This window comes from Zeus faber, assembly GCF_960531495.2.
Source record: "Zeus faber genome assembly, chromosome: 21".
In the NCBI taxonomy this organism is placed as follows: Eukaryota; Metazoa; Chordata; class Actinopteri; order Zeiformes; family Zeidae; genus Zeus; species Zeus faber.
In genome coordinates, this window is record NC_137208.1 from 14649787 (window position 1) to 14671328 (window position 21542).

At 44.9% G+C, this 21542-nt stretch overlaps 1 protein-coding gene across 1 annotated transcript in view; it reads left to right on the top strand.

Annotated features, from left to right (window-relative positions):
* LOC307246486 (voltage-dependent calcium channel subunit alpha-2/delta-1-like) overlaps positions 1-17468 on the top strand; it is a 93349-nt gene extending 75881 nt beyond the window's left edge. The window contains exons 32-38 of the mRNA XM_080022421.1: positions 641-793; positions 1833-1885; positions 2956-3011; positions 3664-3790; positions 7229-7341; positions 9100-9182; positions 14226-17468. Of these exons, the coding sequence (XP_079878547.1) occupies positions 641-793; positions 1833-1885; positions 2956-3011; positions 3664-3790; positions 7229-7341; positions 9100-9182; positions 14226-14354 (714 nt within the window). The 3' untranslated portion in view covers positions 14355-17468. The remainder of the gene's footprint in view (positions 1-640; positions 794-1832; positions 1886-2955; positions 3012-3663; positions 3791-7228; positions 7342-9099; positions 9183-14225) is intronic.
* The last annotated feature ends 4074 nt before the right edge of the window (positions 17469-21542 follow it).

A 21542-nucleotide genomic window follows, 5' to 3' on the forward strand; every position in this document is an offset into this window, starting at 1 on the left:
GTGTGTGTGTGCACACATGCTCTTGAGGCAGAGAGACCCCTCTGATTTAGGACGAAGGCATCAGTGTGTTAAACCACTCTATAAAAGAGAAATACTGAGGAAATCCTCGCTCTGTTACGTTTACAATGCGAGGCTCCGAAGGTCTCCGGTTCAGATGGACCAATCAAGACTTCCCCTTTCCTTCTTCAACGGGCTCTTGTTACCGAAATAACCTGAGCGACGACGCTCTAACAATCAGCGGCTGGTCCGGTATTTCTCTATGGGGCCGGACTATTTAATATCGATACCCCGACTAAATATCTAGGCTAGATATTGTAATATATACTTAAATGTAATCTTTAAGACCGCAGCGGCTCAAGAGGTTGAGCAGGTCGCCTAGTGATTGGAAGGTTATCGGTTCGATCCCCGGCTGCTCCCGTGGGCCTATTGAAGCGTCCTTGCGCAAGAGACTGGACCCGTCGCCGCCACCGACGCGCGTCGCACGGCATCCGTGTGCGAATAAGTTGCCTTGAAGTCGCTTCGGACGCAAAGGGGTCCGCTGAGCGACGCGATGTGACGCTCCTTTCCCGTGAATGTCCTCTGAAAGCACCGGTCACCCCCCCGCGAATATCGGCAAGTGACCCGCGTTTGTTGCGCTCAGATCGGGCGTTTCTTCGGCGTGGTGGACCCCATCCTCATGGTGAGCCTGGTCAACTCCTCGCTCTACACCGTCAACAAGACCTTCGACTACCAGTCGCTCTGTGACCCCAAGAGGGAGATCAAGGCAGCTGCGGGCGTGCGCTCCGTCTACGTGGTGAGTTACATAAGCCAGAGACACGCACACAGTTACACTGCAAGTTGTCCTATACATGTTCACAAGTATGTGTCATAATAGGAAACTTACTTTCAAGGACACCTTCTCTCCTACAGGTTCCCCAACATGCTTAAATCCACTTGCACTCGTTTGTACTCTTCCATGCACTTGCTCACACACATCCAAACCCTGCAATACTTGAATGCGCACACACACACTTTCCCCAGGGTGCTGTAGATTCCGGATTGAACAAACAAAGCGCGGAGCAGCCGGCATGGTTGACGCGTCGGGGGCGTGAGTCACGGGGAGAAACTTCCAGAAACAGGATTAGACGTTTGAGCCGGCTCGGCCAACGGTCCAGGTAGACGCATTAAGAGGCGCTGCTTTTCATCACTCACCGCATCGCCCGCGCGCAGATTTGTCTCCCAGTCGCACAGAGGCGCCTGTGCGGGACGCTGAAAGGAGTTTAATGAAATCACCGAAAATGCTTCCTGGAATTTATACAGAGGCTTCAAACAACATTGGGAGGTTGGTTGAATACATGACCTGCCCTGACTTGGTGATTACCAGCGCTCATCGTTGTTCAAAGGTACGCAAGGAGATGTAGATATCTGTAATGAAGGGACTGAGTCAATCACCCGTAATCCCCCTAACACGGTTATTTAATGGCACCCTATGACTCACATCGTCTACTGGAGAGCGAAGACACAGTCCGCACCAAAACAAGTTCCTCGCATGCTAGCTGTAATCAGAACAACATGCGCTGCCTTTTGTTCAGACCCTGCGCCACTTCTCTCTTTTCCATTGGCTGTTTGTTTGTGTATTTGCGTTTGCATCTGTTGAGGGAGATTGTGCGCTAATGTCCTCCGCGGGAGACAGGAAAATAACATATCCGGCCGGATCAGGGGTCTCGGTGGTCTCTGTGCTTGGCACTGAGCGGGAGGCCATGAGCCAAAAGATTGAAGTGTTTAAAATGGGAAGAGTGATTGTGGCGTCGCTTTGCCGTTTACATTTATTACCACTGTCCCTTCCCTCCCAGCCCACCATAGCTGATATTCTGAACGTGGGATGGTGGGCCACGGCCACAGCCTGGTGAGTGCTTTCGACTTTTTTCAAAGCGTGAACGAAGTGTCGTTGTGAATGAAATCACCCCAAACGTTTACCAAAGAGACCGACGCAGCATCCAAAACGGTCTCCAGGCGTACTATTCGGTACGCCAAATCAGTGTTCTGCGTGGCCCGGGCCATAGAAAGTTCAGGGCCCGATTCTCACTCTTGGAAGTCGGCAACCGTGCATCAGCGTTAGGTTGCCAAGACCGACCAAATGGTTGCAGCATTTTAATCATTATCGAATGGAGTGCGAACAATAGATGGATCGATACGTTTCCTACACAGACGGTGAGGTCCAACACGCAGGTTGACCACGCGGCAGCCAGGCCGCACAAGAGGGTTGACACTTTCCCAAATCTGGTTGCCCGGGACAACTGGCCAATTGTTGTTACCGTATTGTTCTGTCCTGACGCTCAGTCTGTATGTAGAAATCACCGGTACCAGGATGACACACTTTCTCCAGTGAAGTAGCTCAGTACGCAGTAACTGCACACTACGATATGAATATCCCACAATGCTTTGGGACATGTCAGGTGGACAACTGTAAAGAACAGGTCTAGAGTTGACAACGAACAATGTCGGGAGGAGGGTTCTCCGAAATGAATCCTAATCCATACCCTCGTGTATTAAGTACTGTGGGCGACAGTGCCCATGTCGCCACATTATTCTGGATGCAGAAAAACACTTAAACCCACTCCTCTCGAGGAGCTGAATGTTATTGGTTTTTCTCAAAAACGCTTTCGAGACACCAAAAGGAGTGCATTGCTCAAGAGACAATTAGAGTCCCTCATGCGTACGCTAGTCTCAGTGAAATTCAAAATTTTACATATGTTTTGTTGCCCATGAAGGCCACAATGAGGCAACAGTCACATTAATTCAAACCATGCTTGTTTTTGTTTTTTTTTAATTGTGCAAAGATCCCACACAAGGAATCTGTTGTGAATTACCTTTCTGTTGTGCATGACCTCCAAAATATTTGTAAATAGAATGGTTGGTTCAACTTGTTCAAACAAGTACAGGTCCATATAATCCTTTGTCTGTTTGTTCTTCTAGGTCCATTCTGCAGCAGCTGATAGTCAGCGTCACCTTCCCCAGTTTTCTGGAAGCAGGTGAGTTCTGCCGCAGGGTGTTTGTTCGGAGATCCGGCTGTGCTCAAGTTTCTGGAATAAAACGTTTTTCGCCGCAATCCCAAAAACTCCCTCCAATCTTGGTAATTGCAGCAACAGAGGAAAGAGAACTATGCAAGGCCTCAATCAGATCAATACGGTGTCTGGTGCGATGACAAAAGCCAAGGGAGAGCAGGGAAACATTCTGCACATTAGCTCCGGCTGGCTCAAATGGCCTCATTATGGAAATCAGATGGTAATACATGTTCATTTGGACTGTGACAAGGCTCTAAAAGTGATTGAACATGCCATTTTTCGAGCTTTTTTTTTTTTTTTTTCCCTCGACCCTTTTTGTTTTCCTTGACAATCTGGTACAGAATGAAACACCAGGTTAAGCACACGCAGGGGATATTATTTGAGGAGGACATTACTTGAAACGGTTGAATTATTGGGATGTACATATATTTACTATACCAGCGTATTTACGAGTAGTACCATATCCCCTGTGTGTGTGTGTGTGTGTGTGTGTGTGTGTGTGTGTGTGTGTGTGTGTGTGTGTGTGTGTGTGTGTGTGTGTGTGTGTGTGTGTGTGTGTGCGTGTGTGTGTGTGTGTGCGCGCGTGTGTGCGTGCGCGTGTGTGTGTGAACGCGTTCAGCGGTCGACACAGAAGACTTGTCGGACGCCATGTCAAAGGAGGGCTGCATCACTGAGCAGACGCAGTACTTCTTTGAGAACAGCGACCACACCTTCAGAGGGACGGTGGACTGTGAAAACTGCTCCAGGTAAGAATGTTAGAAAGGCAAGAAAGTCACTTCTCGGGCATCGAAAAGTGGTTTGATGTTATTCCTATTTCCTATATCAAGTCCCTACAGACATACAGTACATACATAAATACATACATACAATACATACTGTACATACATACATACATACATACTGTACATACATACATACATACATACAATACATACTGTACATACATACATACATACATACATACATACATACATACATACATACATACAATACATACTGTACATACAATACATACTGTACATACATACATACATACTGTACATACATACATACATACATACATACAGTACATACATAAGATAAGATAAACATTTATTTGTCCCACACTGGGGATATTTACAATGGTGTGTATGTAAATTGTATGTATGTATGTAAATTTACATTTACATGCAGTACATACATACATACAAGTCATAGAATACATTCAATACATACATACATACACACATACATACATACATACATACATACATGCATACATACATACATACATACATACATACATACATACATAACTACATACATACATACATACATACATACAAACATGCATACAGTACGTACAGAAAATAAATACATACATACATACATACATACATACATACATACGATAAGATAAAACTTTATTAGTCCCACACTGGGGATATTTACAATGGTGTGTATGTAAATTGTATGTATGTAAGTAAATTTACATTTACATGCAGTACATACATACATACGTACATACACAACATTCATGCAATACATTCATACATACATACATACAGCACATACAATACATACAATACATACATACATACATACATACATACAGCACATACATACATACATACAAAACATACATGCGTACATACATACATACATACATACATACAGCACATACATACATACAAAACATACATGCGTACATACATACATACATACATGCATACATACATACATACATACATACATACAGCACATGCAATACAATACATACATACATACATACATGCATACAGGACATACATACAATACATACATACATACATACATACATACATACATACATACATACATACATACATACATACATACATACATACATACAGCACATACATACATACAAAACATACATGCGTACATACATACATACATACATACATACATACATACAGCACATGCAATACAATACATACATACATACATACATGCATACATGCATACAGGACATACATACAGTACATACATACATACATACATACATACATACATACATACATACATACATACATACATACATACAGCACATGCCATACAATACATACATACATACATACATGCATACATACATACATACATGCATACAGGACATACATACATACATACATGCATACATACATACATACATGCATACAGGACATACATACAATACATACATACATACATACATACATACATACATACATACATACATACATACATAAAGCACATACATACATACATACATACAAAACATACATGCGTACATACATACATACATACATACATACATACAGCACATGCAATACAATACATACATACATACATGCATAGAGGACATACATACAGCACATACATACATACATACATACATACATACATACATACATACATACATACATACATACATACATACATACATACATACATACATACATACATACATACACACAGAACATATTTACATACATACATACATACATACATACAGCACATGCAATACAATACATACATACATACATACATGCATACATGCATACATACATACATACATGCATACAGGACATACATACAATACATACATACATACATACATACATACATACATACAGCACATACATACAGCACATACAAAACATACATGCGTACATACATACATACATACATACATACATACATACATACATACATACATACATACATACATACAGCACATGCAATACAATACATACATACATACATGCATACAGGACATACATACAGCACATACATACATACATACATACATACATACATACATACATACATACATACATACACACAGAACATATTTACATACATACATACATACATACATACATACATACATACACACAGAACATATTTACATACATACATTCATTCATACATACATACATACGTACATACATACATTTATTCATACATACATACATACATACATACATACATACATACATACATTCATACATACATACATACATACATACATACATACATACATACATTCATTCATTCATTCATTCATTCATTCATTCATTCATACATACATACATACATACATACATACACACAGAACATATTTACATACATACATACATACATACATACACACAGAACATATTTACATACATACATACATACATACATACATACACACAGAACATATTTACATACATACATACATACATACATACATACATACATACATACATACATACATACATACATACATACATACATACATACATACACACACCTCACTGCACTTATTGCTGCTGCCATGCACTTGCATGTCCCCAGTGGTGGCGTTACAAAGAGGTTGTAAAAATTCACATGCCATGAAGGTGAAGTCAAGTGACTAGGGCTGACCACCGTGCACGTGTTGCATGCGTGTGTGTGCGCGTGTATATGTGTGTGTGTGTGTGTGCCTGAACTCTGGTTTTTAAGGCCCCCTCGTGCCACCTAATGGAGTGCCTGCCCGCATGCCGCGCGGCGTTCCTGCACATTAGCCGTGCACACGTTTCGATTTTAACGACGCCCATAAAAAGGCAGAGAAAATCATTTGCGGACCCTCGGCGTGTGTGTGTGTGTGTGTGTGTGTGTGTGTGTGTGTGTGTGTGTGTGTGTGTGTGTGTGTGTGTGTGTGTGTGTGTGTGTGTGTGTGTGTGTGTGTGTGTTGAAGCGACAGCCCCAGAGTACGACGGGAGGGTGGCAGCGCAGATTTGTGTCCCCCTGGCAAAAGGAGGAAGGGGGTTCTGACGCATGATTTAGACGTCCAGAGTGTGCTTTTAATCAGCGTTACTGCGTTACCGCGCGCTGAATCCCGAGCGCAGCGTGTGATGCGCCTGTTCAAGATGGAAGTGTTGCGTCTGGAGCCGCATTGCTGAGTGATCCGTCCATAACAAAACTTCACAGCCGTTTTATTTGAGGGGGGGGGCATAAAACACTCTGAAAATCTGTCTCAGTATGTGTTGTTTGTAAAGTCGTGATTGATTGTGCAATTCCAGCATCTGTTGTTTAAATAAAGCATTGTCTTCATCTTTCCTGGAAGCTGGCCCACCTGTCAACAATATGCACTGTGTGTGTGTGTGTGTGTGTGTGTGTGTGTGTGTGTGCGTGTGTGTGTGTTCCTCCACGTCCAGGATTTACCACGCTGAAAAGTTGCCCAAAACCAACCTGGTCTTCATCATCGCCGATGCGAAGCAAACCTGCCTGTCGTGCGACGCCAAGCCGCTCATCCAGGACGAGCAGCCCTGTATCCTCCCGCCCAGGACCGGCGCTCGCATGTGCTCCCCTCACCGTGACGGACGCCGTTGTTTTGCTTTTGGTTGCTCTCTCTGCCGTGAAACTCGCCGGGAACGCGCCCCTCGCAAATGTTTACCCTAGTTCCCTACGTTCCTTCCCCATGCGGATCCCACTTCCGCTTGTTTGCGTCTCGCTAAATCCCCGGGAGATTTAGATTTGGAAATTTCGGTTGTTTAAGAGGGCTTTTTTTCCTTTCTCCGTGGCACAATGCGTGTGGGACAATTTCCCCCCGGAAAGCGCACAAAGAAATCCGCTGTGTTCTCCCAAACACGTAGAGCTGTGCTCAATTTGGACAAAGCTTTTTTTTTTTTATTTAATTTTTTTTTAATGTGGAGCCAATAAATGGAGGTAAAGGCCAATGTGAAGAAGCGGAAGCCTTTGAGGCTACGTGAAGCCTCGTGAAGGCCAGATTACACCGTTACGAGGGATGTGAACGAGGGAACAGGATACATTCCCTCTCTTTCCTGTGCAACCACTTCTCTCTTTACCATCAGCTTCGTCCTGCGGTTTGAGCAGAGCTCTGTTTCGGATAAGGAATAATTCACGTGCGTTAACCGGGAGAGGTTAATCTGGTCCTCGGTACAATTTTTTTAGCAGGTTATCCGATACGCAGGGGTCTCTCACTGTACCCGGTCCTTGAGGTGCTTGAAGTACTTGAATTTCATCCTCGGAAATGTAAGCACTGGAATGCCTTGAACTACATGTTTTTGCTGAAGTGCTCGAAAAGAGAAAAATGCAGTGATTGAAAACCTGCGATATTCCCCCTGGTTTTGTTATCTAAGTCACATCTATATGGATATACTAATATAAATAATACACGTTGAGACTAAGATAACTGTATATTATATTTTAATCAAGATCACATTGAAAATTAATTATATTTGTTTTCCTTGAAAAAGAAGAAAATTGTGGTTCAAAAGACTCCCCGAATTTCATTTTGTAACGCCAGAATGAAGCCCGTATAAAGCCCTAACCCTTCCTTTTACTGTCTCCTAAGTACTGGGTAATTACCATGTAAACAAAGGCTCAGAGCCGCAAAATACATGTTAATATTGTCTTTAAACAAGGAGATAAATGCTAAGGTACTAATGCTCCCACGCTGGGATTTCCCATGAATTCAAACTGCTCGGATCTAATTGGGATGGATGGTGAAAGGTCGGTTGGACCAACGTCTGAACCTCACGGGAACCCAGTAAACTAACTCGAGGGGGCTGTAGTAGCTTCTCTGCAGTTGCTGTGATTTAACCCGAATGACACACAGGAGGAGACGCACGCAGTGTGCCGGGCCCACATGTGTCGTTACTCGTCGGAACGCCCTCGTTTCCACCGGAACCGTCGGAGGGCAGGACCGTCGGGAGGGGAGCCTACGGTGCTTTCTTCTCTTCTTCTTGGAAACAACTTTAAAGTCGGGGCTGTCCCGAGTCGCAAGTTCTTTGGGTTACTCGACGTCAATACGCAACGGCCTCCCTTTTTTTAGATGTTTGCCGTCCTTCCCCCGGGGACTGTCAGTCAGAGTGACGTTGTTTGCATGCGGCCTGTGTTCTTGTCCGTCATCGCGTCGCTTTCTCCGGAAATCCACGTTGTTCCTCCCGGCGCCGAGGAGTCGGCAGGCGGACATCTCCACTGTGTGCTTTTACCCTCGCGAGCCGCGGCGCCGCAGCCCGCCGGCCGTTCCTTTCAGACTTTTCCTGAATTGAGCCGAAACCAGCCGACGGTCCCAATCCATGCGAACTGGCCAAGAACCCCCGCTACAGGAAGGGCCCCAGCGTCTGTTTCGACAACAACCACGACGTAAGTTCCTCTTGTTCACCGTCGGTCGGGGAAAATAGCCGAAATAATGTTTCCTCGGACGACGCAATGAGGGCCTAGCGGTGCGGTGCGCAGGATTCACGTCGCGGGGGGGGGGGGGGCCCGGCGGAGGGGGCGGGAATCCACTGCAACGCGCGGGAAGGGCCCCCCCGTCGCCTCGAGGCAACGGGCCGCGGTGCTACCGTCGAAATTGTAGCCGCAGGGTTTCACGGCGGCGGGGGTGGGTTGCCAAGAAAAACGTGGGGGTGGGGCTGTTGAGGCGACAGAGCGAGGGCGCAGCAGTAAAACCTTATTAGTTCACTAATATAACCTCAGCAGAGTTGACGTTGGCCCTTTAATATGGCCGCCGGCGTCGACTTAGCGGCTGCTCTAATTTAACGGTCGTTACATCACATGCCACCTCACATCGGGAGCTGAGCTGAAATGCGTAGAATTTATATGTGTGTATATGAATATATATATATATATATATATATATATATATATATATATATATATATATATATATATATATATATTGAAATAAACTACATCTGCCCAGAAATCCCTAATCTTCCCTCCTGTCTCCCACACCTGCGTGGAGGACTGGAGGTCCCAAACCTTCACGTAGCACCTTTAACTTTCCACTAATATATAAACACGGTGCATGGCCCTTCTTCATCTTCTTCTTCTTCTTCTTCTTCTTCTTCTTCTTCTTCTTTGTCTTCATCGTCTTCTTTGTCTTCATCGTCTTCATCTTCTTCTTCTTTGTCTTCTTCTTCTTCTTCTTCTTCTTCTTCTTCTTTGTCTTCATCGTCTTCATCTTCTTCTTCTTTGTCTTCTTCTTCTTCTTCTTCTTCTTCTTCTTCTTCTTCTTCTTCTTCTTCGTCGTCTTCTTCTTTGTCTTCGTCGTCTTCATCTTCTTCTTCTTTGTCTTCTTCTTCTTCTTCTTTGTCTTCGTCGTCTTCATCTTCTTCTTTGTCTTCTTCTTCTTCTTCTTCTTCTTCTTCTTCTTCTTCTTCTTTGTCTTCTTCTTCTTCTTCTTCTTCTTCTTCTTCTTCGTCTTCTTCTTCGTCTTCTTCTTTGTCTTCGTCGTCTTCATCTTCTTCTTTGTCTTCTTCTTCTTCTTCTTCTTCTTCTTTGTCTTCGTCGTCTTCATCTTCTTCTTCTTTGTCTTCTTCTTCTTCTTCTTCTTTGTCTTCTTTGTCTTCTTCTTCTTCTTCTTCTTCTTCTTCTTCTTCGTCGTCTTCTTCTTTGTCTTCGTCGTCTTCATCTTCTTCTTCTTTGTCTTCTTCTTCTTCTTCTTCTTCTTTGTCTTCTTCTTCTTCTTCTTCTTTTTCTTCTTTGTCTTCGTCGTCTTCATCTTCTTCTTCTTTGTCTTCTTCTTCTTCTTCTTCTTCTTTGTCTTCTTCTTCTTCGTCGTCTTCTTCTTTGTCTTCGTCGTCTTCATCTTCTTCTTCTTTGTCTTTGTCTTCTTCTTCTTCCTCTTTGTCTTTGTCGTCTTCATCTTCTTCTTCTTCTTCTTCACCTCCTTCTTCTTCTTTGTCTTCATCTTCTTCTTCTTCTTCTTCTTCTCCATCTTCTTCTTTGTCTTCGTCGTCTTCATCTTCTTCTTCTTCTTTGTCTTCATCGTCTTCTTCTTCTTCTTCTTCTTCTTCATCTTCTTTGTCTTCGTCGTCTTCTTCTTCTTCTTCTTTGTCTTCTTCTTTGTCTTCGTCGTCTTCTTCTTCTTCATCTTCATCTTCTTCCTCGTCTTCTTCCTTCATCTCTGTCTTTGTCTTATTCCTCATCTTCTTCTTCTTCTTCCCGTCTTCTTCTTCTTCTTCATCTTCATCTTCTTGATCTTCTTCATCTTCTTCTTTGTCTTCTTCAGCTTTGTCTTTGTCGTCTTCTTCATCTTCTTCCTCAACTTCTTCTTCGTCTTCATCTTCTTCGTCTTCTTCATCTTCTTCTTCTTCCTCCTTGTCTTCTTCGTCTTCGTTTTCTCTTCTTCTTCTTCTTCTTCTTCTTCTTCCTCGTCTTCTTTGTCTTCTTCTTCTTCTTCTTCTTCTTCTTCTTCCTCGTCTTCTTTGTCTTCTTTTTCTTCTTCTTCTTCATCTTCTTCTTCTTCCTCGTCTTCTTCGTCTTTATCTTCTTCGTCTTTTTCGTCTTCTTCATCTTCTTCTTCTTCTTCCTCGTCTTCTGCGTCTTCACCTTCTTTGTCTACTTCGTCTTCTTCATCTTCTTCTTCCTCGTCTTCATCTTCTTCATCTTCTTCATCTTCTTCATCTTCTTCATCTCCTTCTTCCGTCGCACTTGTGTCGTGACAAATCGAAAAAAACCACTCCACTCCACTCTCTCTCTCACGCTCTCTCTCTCTCTCTCTCTCTCTCTCTCTCTCTCTCTCTCTCGCTCTCCCACCGAAACGGGTGCGAGCGGCGATTTCCCACGCAAAAGACAAAACACGGGGCTGGTACTGGACGTAGGAACAGAGCAGGGTAAACAAACACGTTATGAGCAGCGCCAATCCTTTGCGTGTGAAATCTCTGCGGATGAACGCTCTGTTTGTTTTCACTCTATAGTCTATTTTTTATTTTTTTCCCAGCATCCAAGTGGTGCTCCGGTCCTATGAATTAACTGAATGTCTGTCTCACATCTCTCTCTCTCTCTCTCTCTCTCTCTCTCTCCCTCTCTCTCCCTCTCTCTCTCTCTCATGGGCCTGTGAAGTGGATGCCTCTACGTCGGCTTTTTGACGCGTCTAATTTCTCTGTTTTTCTTGCCTTTTCCAGCATTGCACCTCTACTTCTGTCTGATTGCTAACCTGCTAACCGCGTGGAGCGTTTGCTGCATGACTCTTTCTCTTTTTTCTCCCCCTCCGTCTCCTCTCCCGCTCTTTGATTGGCTGTTGTTGGTCAGGATGAGGCCATGTGCCGGCGGAGCGCTGGCTCCCCATTGGCTTCCTCTCTGCTCATGCTACTGCTGCCACTGTTCATGTGCTGTCTCGGGTCAGTCCCGTCAAGCTCTCTCTCCCTCACCCTCTCTCTCTCTCCCTCTCTCTCTCTCCCTCTCTCTCTCTCTCTCTCTCTCTCTCTCTTGCATTCACAGCCTCTCAGGATCTCTCGCCAACCCGGTCTCGCGCTTTTTCTTGCTCACGGTCACGAAGATTGATGTATTGAATCGTGTCCCAGAGCGCAATTGTCCGACCTTCTTCTTGCTACAAATTATTGGGTTCATCAGTGATGCGTCGCTTCATTTAAAATGCAGGGTTTAAATTTCGTTCCGTCACAAAATAAAAGGGGATACCGGTTTTGCTTTTTCCTCTATTGAATGGTCTGTTAAATTCAGGGTTGGGTGAGAGAAGGGATATAGGTCATACCCTCAGTACGTACGTTCATCCATAGATACAATTTAACTGGACGTTAAAAATCAGCGTTTGCGGGCCTGTGTGCCCATCAGCCAGTGCGGTAAACATCTCCATGGCAACAGCGACCTCCGCCGATCGGTGATGTCGCTGTCGCACTTAGGATTATGGGCAGTGCAGTCTCCATGACACCGCGAATAAAACACGTCTTTCTTACAACAAGGTTGATATCATGACAGACTTGTGGCTTCTACAGGAGCAAAAACAAATATACACTGCGCAATTTTATATAAACGTTTCCAACCCTAACGTTAACCCTAATCCTAGAAATTACAAAAACTCCAATTCCGTGCCATTTTGTTATGCATCTTGATGCAATGGCCTCATGGGTAGAGTAGTTATATTATTATAACCCCAAAAAGGTAAATAAGGTATGGGTGAAAAACAGCAAAATTTCCCCATTGAAATGAATTGGTTTAAATGTTGTTAGGCGTAGCAATGAAAATCGGACAGTTGTGCTCCGGGACACGAGTGAATACATCACTTTTCGTGACTATGAGCACGAAAGAGCGTGAGACAGGGTTGCTCTCACACCATCTTCAGTTTAAGTCTGTTGACTGAGAACATTTCCGACCTCTCCACTCTCTTTCCCCAGCCGCCGCCATCCCCTCTGTTGTTTGTTGTCGTTTGTACCTCCACCGCGCTCTGCTCCCGTTTCTCTTTTCTCTTTTTTTCTTCCACCTCTCTCTGACTCGCCTCAGTTTTTTTCCTTCCTGTCTCTCGCCATCACTCTCCCTCCGTCTCCCCTGACTTTGAACTTCCAACTGTGCTCCCCTCCATCTTCCTCCATCTATCTTCATCCGTCTCAGCCAATAGACTCAGATGTCCGTCTCGGCTGACATCTGCGCAGCGATCCGGGCAGACGTTAGCAAGCACTGATCCCCTCGCTTACCACCGAACATCAAAGCCCAGTTTATCTCTTTACTGTCTTCAGACGTTTAAGTATTTTCTCAGTGAAAGTCATATTGTCTTTCCCCGGTACGCACAAAAGTGCCAGATCAGTCTTGGTCAGTTAGAGCGATCTTTAAAACTTTGGGGATTTAAACGATAGGTTCAATATGTGTCATCCCAAATCATTGAAATGTTGGTTCCTATTATTTATGACTGTTCGTAGCACAACAAGCTTTACTGTTGAGAAACGTTCCACTCTGCTGCAGGTTCTCACTCTGCTTGAATGCAGTCCAATGGGGCAAATGTCCTTTTTGAAAATGGGAAATAAAAACTAGCATTGTAGTCCCACTTGGCTCAGCGTGTTGTTTAAGTCAGTAACATCCCGTTTTATTTAATGCGGCTGAGATCCAGATTGTCCACAGATTGGCTCCAGCAGGTTGCCAGCTGGAAGCGGCGTAACTTCCCGTTTCTAGTCTGTTACATTGCAGGAGCTGATTTGAGGAAGTGGAAAAGGGTCAGTAAAACCCTGAAAAAACGTGTTTTAAGGTTTAAACGTTGGACGGCATTGAAGCACGGTGAGAATCTGCGGCAGAGGGCTCAGTTTCTGATGAACCGATAAGTGATGGGAACCTACAGTTTAATAAAGCTTCGGTCAGTTTGTGGCTTTTACGGTGAGTGTTGGTAGCGATCTCAGCACACCTGACCAGGTTGTAACAGTTCCTAACACTGTCGTTCCTCCACCTCTGCCGCGCCAGGAGGACAACTTCGGCTGTGGGGGCGCATCCAGCCTGAGCCACGGGACCACGCTCTGGCAAATGGTGGCGCTCCAGCTGGTCCTGCTGTGGGTTCTGTCGGGCTCCAGACGCCACGCCGTCCCCTCATGACCTCTGACAACGCCCGGTCACACAGCCACGCTCCCCTACCCTCCCGGAAACAACCGCCGCCGCCGCCGCCGCCGCAACGAGAGAACGCGCCCCTCCTCACCAGGACAAAAAAACCAGCACGCCGCGACGGGCATCTCGTTCGAAACGTTTCTCGACCGAGACACCCTGAATATCCCCGAAAATGATCCCGAGTCCCAAGGGCTGCTGGACGATACCTCTGATGACCGCCGCTTTCGGGGGCCTGAGCTGTCTCAATTGTTGGTCGTGGGGGGGACGTGCGGAAAGGAAACGTCCGTGGAAAGATAACTTAGCTTGGGTGATAAGCAAGGGCGTGACCCCTGGTCGCCCTTGCTTAGCTCCCGCCCCCATTAGCCCCAGTCATCTGAGATTAGAGGAACCCACAGAAGGAGTATTGATTGGTAACTTTTTGAACTTTCCCTTGGCCTTCCCCCACCATGACTACAGATTGGACCGCCTTAAACCCCGACACCAGAAACTGCCCTTTTGTGAACGCATTTTTTTTTTATCAATTTCCAGTGGCTTGTTAATCATTATTTATTATCTATTAGCTATGGTTTTGGCTAATGTTGCAATAAGAGACCCCACACTTTCCAAATCCCAAACCTTAACCCTGTTGTTCTTTTTAGGGGGGGCGGTGTGTCACCTAAAACTGGGTGTTGATGTTCTTTTTGGGTGTTGTTTTTGAAGCAGCCAGGTGCAGCGCAGCACCTTCCACCCCAATGTGTGAAATGAGAAAGTGAATCCTGGCCGTCAGTCGTTCCGCTCACGAAAAAAATCCTCCCGCCACTGTGGGTTGCTGTATTTTCCAAATACGAGGACTTTAGCGCCGGCTCTTTGCTGTTCTCCGTCGGCCAATTACACATTTAGGGATTGGTTAATGAAATCCTTTAGCCGTAGTGCACGTTAACCAATCGGGGCGACCAAAATTTTAATGCCATGTGGACTGTGTGACATGGACAAAACCCTTAATCGCCGTTCATTAGACCGCGTGGATCCCGTCTGAAATCTCTTTTATTTATTTTGACATTTCAGGTTATTCTGAGAGGTGAGGGCGGGGCATCAATGAGAGAGTTTTTTATTTTGGGATGACTTTGTACACCACCGAGGAGGGGATATCACGATTTGTTTCTGGCGTTTTTCTACGATACACTGTATAATGTTTTTTTTGGTTTTATATATATATATATATATATATATATATAAGGAAACCACTGCATTGTGCGTCAAAGTTTAAAATCCAAACATTCATCCACAAACCGACCGATCATCGGTCGAGTGTCCCGTGAACAGAGGCCTCCTCCGCTTCGTGTTTCTAGGCGACCGTCAGGGTTTCCATTGCAGTCCGTCGTGCGGCACCGTTAACACGGCGTTGAGCTCCACGACTTCAGGCCAGTGCCCCCCTCTCCTCAACCCTTCTTTATTTTTTTTTTATTTCTTCGCTGTGACGTGAGTATTGAAATTCTCCGTTTTTGGTTGTGCCTTCCTGCGCGGTAGCTGTTTCAAAAAACAACCTCTGTATCCGGCGCTAACGCTCGGTAGATATGACGCGGGACACCCGAACCTCCGGGCCGCGGCGGTTTTTTCCGACGACCTCGAAGCATCCAGCGGTTTCGTCCGTGAAAGGTTGAAAACACTCAGCACGAGACACGGGTTCGACTCAAACCCCGCGGGGCAACCCCCCCCCCCCCCCCCCACGTGCGTCACTTGTTTGAATTTCACGATTTGCACTGATCAGCCAGCTCGTTCCGCCTGAGAAACAGACGCGCTGCGAAATGCCGAATTCACAGAAACGTGCCTCATATTTCACAGGACCAAAATCTGGACTCTGGAAGCAGAACTGTTTGCCAAATTTTCAACGCCGCAGCGGCAACAGCAGCAGCGGCAGCGGCAGCAGCAGCAGCCGCAGCAGCAGCCGCAGCAGCAGCAGCAGCAGTTATTGACGACAAGGCTCTAAAAGGACAAAAGCAACCAAGGTTTCTCCGTAGCAGGATCCTCACAAACTGTATTTATTTCACGTCGGAGATGAAAAATATCAAATCTATGACGATCTAACGATGGAGGGGAAATGTAAATGATGTTTTTTTGTTTTTTTTTTACAGGGCGGGGGTACTATCTATATATTTAATTGTGATATGGAGGATGAGAACAGGGCAAGCCCAACGAAAATCGGTGGCTCAGGTAATAGAATAAAATTGGCTCGGATCACGTTTCTCGAGGCTACCGGACGCAGTTGATTATTGTTACGATTATCGTTATGTTTCCGATGGGAACCTGACAATCATGCTCATCGCTCATATTCACCGTGGTCGAAATTCACTCACCACACCGGATGCAACGGCGTTAATTATTGATACCTCGCTGACTATGAAACGCGTCGACTCAAGTTAGTGGAAAATCGGAATCGATTCTGTATCATTTGGGGGAACGTGGTGGATATTATCTACGTCAGATTCTATTATTGCGCCACACTTTTATTGAATTTTCCAAAGAACAATAAACGAAACAAACCAGGAATGCATCGTATTGTGCTAGTTTGCTCGTGAGAAAAGAAAATGCATCATCCAAGCCGAAACCGCCGAGTCAGAAAAAAAAGCAACTCTCTCTTCTCGTAATCTGAGGTGCACTTTAATGTCAAACGTTTTTTCCTCTTAACCCTAAGTGTAAACTTCTGATGAAAAACAAAAAAAAAAAAAAAAAAAAACAACAATGTGATAGAACTACTGTACTGCTATGTATACTACTATCTAATATCTACTAACACTAAAGAATATCAAGTGCCATAGGACTCTCTTCTTCTCTTCTGGAGACACCTATCATAATATTACGTTTATGCAATGTCACGACGGCTGAGAAACTCCAGTCTCATCAACTGTTTCCCCCCGTGTTGCATGGTAGTGACCAGCGATGAGAAAAAAAATATGAACGCTCTGGGTTGCCAGGCAAATTTTATCAGCTCTTACTGCCTATCTCTTGGGGAGACAGCATTTGTTCTCCATTCAGCTCTGAGGAGCGAGTCGTGTGGGAAACCCCCATTCTGGGTGTGTGGTCTCCAGGTCTAGAACCGCATCGAACTTCGTAGGAAATGAAATGGAGGTTTGGTGGGGGGCGGGGGCGGGTGGGGTGGGGGGGGGGGTGTTCCACACCCTTTTCTTTTACAGGTCGTCCGGCGGTAAGACTCGAGTCGGGGGACCTTGGTTGGAAATGCACATGGAAATCAGAGGACGGGCCATCGGCTCCATCGGTCGTTCAGCGTTCCATGCCACTCTTTTAAGTGCTAGAAAAAAAAAAAATCAGATGCTGTCACCTCAGGAATTCTATATTATTGATGTAGTCGGAAGTGTTTTTTGATGCCGTCGGTGCTCTCTGTGTGGAATTGTGTGGTTTGGGCTTTTTTTTTTTTCTGAACTTCATCCTTTTATTTCTTCTTGAGGATTGCTTTACGCGTGTTGTAAATGGGATGTTCTATACCTTCCGCTCGGAGAACCCCGGTGGGCCCGCCCGGTCGGACTCCTGCTGCCTGTAGACTTTAGATAGGCCGACGGTGGATCCTTCCATCGAGTAAGGTCTGTGTGGGCCTTTCTGTTAAATCTCCCTTGATTGTGCTTTAATATATGTATATACGTATCCATGTTTATATACATATATACATATATACGAGAAAGAAAAGAAACGAAACATGTTTGAATTATCAGGGAGAACGATGTGTCTATACATGTGCATACAAGTTCTACAATAAAAGGTTTATCATTACTCTCTGTCGTGTGGTGTCCAAGCTGATCTCCTCCTCTCGCGAAAAAAACCCCCCCATTTCTTCACACAAATGGATTGCGTTACTTTCGCTAACATCTGACATGCCGTCAAAACACATTTCCCCCTTCCAGAATGTGTGTGAGAGATTCCAGCGTCCCCCGGCGGCCCCGTGCGTCTATCCGTCCGTCCGGCCATCGGCCAAAAAAGAAAAAGAGGGAATTGACCGCCGGCCAACGTCAACAGCGTCCAGGAAAGGCAGGGATGGAGGCGGGAGGAGGCGTAGGCGCTGCCCCGCCTCGCACTCCATCGCCGTGCGGCGTGACATTGAATTTGCCCGGAGGACACGTCAATAAAGAGAGAGAGAGAGAGAGAGAGAGAGAGAGAGAGCGAGCGGCTCCAGTCGTAAATTCACAGTAATTCCTGCCTCACCTACTGCACGTCGACCAAATCATCGGCGGCTTTCTCGTTAGCGTCGGTCCCCGTTCCACTTGAGCCCTAAAGCAGCTGTTGCTCAAGTCCAGATTCGGAGGGCAGCCGTTTCCCACCGTCCCCCCAAAAGACAAAATACAGGCTTGTTTTACCCCTTTTATTACGCACATTAAAAACTAACCCCAGCTTTCGCTTTGTATACTGCTTAGCCCGCAAAAGAAAATAAAAGTAATCGCTCATGAGCTTGGGGAATTTTAAACAAGACCAGTAACAATGTCTTTACTATTCTTTGCGATTCATGTTTAATGAAAGAAAAAGTCCTTTATCGTTGGTAGCGCAGGTGGAGAACGGGCATGCGGAGGGCAGTAATGTGAAATTGCATGTTTTACAACCTCTGAGAAGGGCATTTATCGTAAGAATATTGACCGACGCTTAATGAAACTTTCCATTCTGCCGTGATTCAAATAATAGGATAAGATCGACTTCTAACGATGTTTTTTCAAAAATCCATTGAAACGACGACGTTCGGATTGAATGTCGACGGTCAAAGTCGTTCGCGGTGTCGATAGCTCCCTGAGGTGAATCTGGTTCCTCACCGACCGGTGACGACGACTTGGCCGTGAACCCAATTTCTGCAGAAGTAAAAAAAAAAAAAATAGAAAACCTTCTCCCATGCTGAAACTTGGGGGGTTTTTTTTTTCGGCTTCGTAACCCTCGGCTTGCCTTGACCCGACGTTCGGAAAACCCTATCTTCACCAAATGTGCGGCGGCCGATTTCATGTGTCATGCATTCCTTCCCCCGTAAGAACGTTGTTCCAGCCCGGCGATGATTGAAAATGGCTTTCCAAACTTTAAGACCGTGTCATGTTTGGACTAGGCTCACTCCATGTTTCCTCTCTGGACGTGTGCCTCCTCCCTGACGTGGATGGGCTCTGATGTCTGCGGCGCACGGAGGCTGCGGACTTTCTGGTTTGATATCTGGTAACAAGATGACTCCGGTCAGTGCTTGTTGTGTTTTTTCGATCATTATCTCCCGGCGTTCCGCTCCGTGTCGGCGGCGGAGCTTTCGGCAGGAAGTCCCTCAAGTAAACGCCCTCGACAATGAATAGTAAATGTTTATTACTGAAATGAATTTACGAGTATTAACAGTCGGCTTATGACATCAACAGATTTATTTTTCTAACATGGCCTTTAGTCAGCACGGCGATACTCTCATGTCATATCCACATCCTTTACTAGGCATAGATCTATAGCTGTGAAGTTGTTTATACTGTATATTCAGAATATTAATTATACTCAACAAATCCACATCTCTCTCTGCTGCCTTGTTATTTAGGTATTAATGAATTCCTTGCATTGCAGTTTGTTCTTTCCATTTGGCCAAACCTGGCAGAGCCAGACCAATTCACAAATGCATATTAGTCTGGAACCTCTCCTCATCTTCTGGTCATCTTCAATTTCCGTGGGAGGGTTACCAACGGGCGTGGACCTAAGTGTCTCTGGACGCAATTATACTACTACTAATAATAATAATATCTTTATTTATAAGGCACCTTTAAAGACACAGTTTACACAGCACTTTGGCAGATGAGATAAAAGCAGAGTGCTCAGATCATGGATTTAAAAGGCAAAGGAACATTAATAAAAACGAATTAAAGTCATTCATTCAATTGTAAAAGCGGATGAAGAGACATAATAACATATGATAATAAGGAAAAGAAATAAAAAGGAAAAGGTGAATTAAGTTAATTAATAACTAAGTATTTAAAAAAATCTAATAGATAAACAAAGGGTGGGACATCACATAAAAGCGGATCTAGAAGCGACTTGAAAGAAGTCACTGACTCAGCCGTATCTCCTCAGGCAGGTCGTTCCAAAGTCGAGGGCCCTGACAGAAAAGGCGCGGTCACCTTTAGTTTTAAAGTCTAGACGTTTGAACAGCCAGGAGGGCCCCGCCCGCCTGAGGATCTAAGGCTGAGTACTGGCTCATATGTGGTCAACATATCTGTTATGCAGCCTGGTGTCAGACCCAGGCGTGCCTAAAAAGTGATCAGTAAAATCTTAAAATCGATTCTGAACCGAGCGGGGAGCCAATGGAGAGAAGCCAGGATTGGGGTGATGTGATGTCGTCTATTTGTAACCAGTAAGAACCCGAGCTGCTGCGTTCTGAACTAGTTGGAGGCGAGAGAGTGACTTTTGTTTGATGCCAGGAAGGGGGGAGTGACTGTACTGTCTAGTCGTGAGATAATGAGGGCGTGGTTTTCTTTATCCGGGTCACTGTGTGATAGTACTGGTTTGTTTCTTGGAGGAAGCAGGACTGGACAATTGTTTTAATTTGCGGCTCAAAGTTTAGGTCGGAGTCAAATAGTGCTCCCAAGTGTCTGGCAACAGACTTCACATTTGCGTACAGAGCCAACGCCACTGTCATTCTTTTAGAATTTGGGGGTGTGAACAATATGATTTTTGATTTTGACTTATTGAGACAATCGACAACAGCAGCGAGGCTGTTTGGGTCACCCGGCCTCAGAGGAAGGTATATCTGTGTGTCGCCTGGATAAGAAATTAAGAGACATTGTGTTTTTGGACAATTTGGCCAAATGGCAGCACACAGATTGAAAATAATATTGGACCTAAAATAGAACCTTGCGGCGCACCACAAGGTGATTTGAGCTGTAGAGGATGAGTCGTTACCTTTGGAGACCGCAAAGGTTCTTTCTAAAAGGTAGGAATAAAACCTGGCAAGTGCAGTGTCGTTGATGCCAACCCAGGTGTTGAGACGGTCAATAAAAATGGCGGGATCCACAGTGTCAAATGCGGCACTTGGATCTAAAAGAATTTAGATTGTACTCTTGCCCCTGTCTGCTGTTGAGGAGGGCAGTTTCCGTGCTCTGCAAAGCTCTAAAACCAGACTGGAATTTCTCAAAGATGTTATTATGACACACAAAAGCCAGAAGCTGGGTCGATACCGCCTTCCCTAAAACCTCCCTA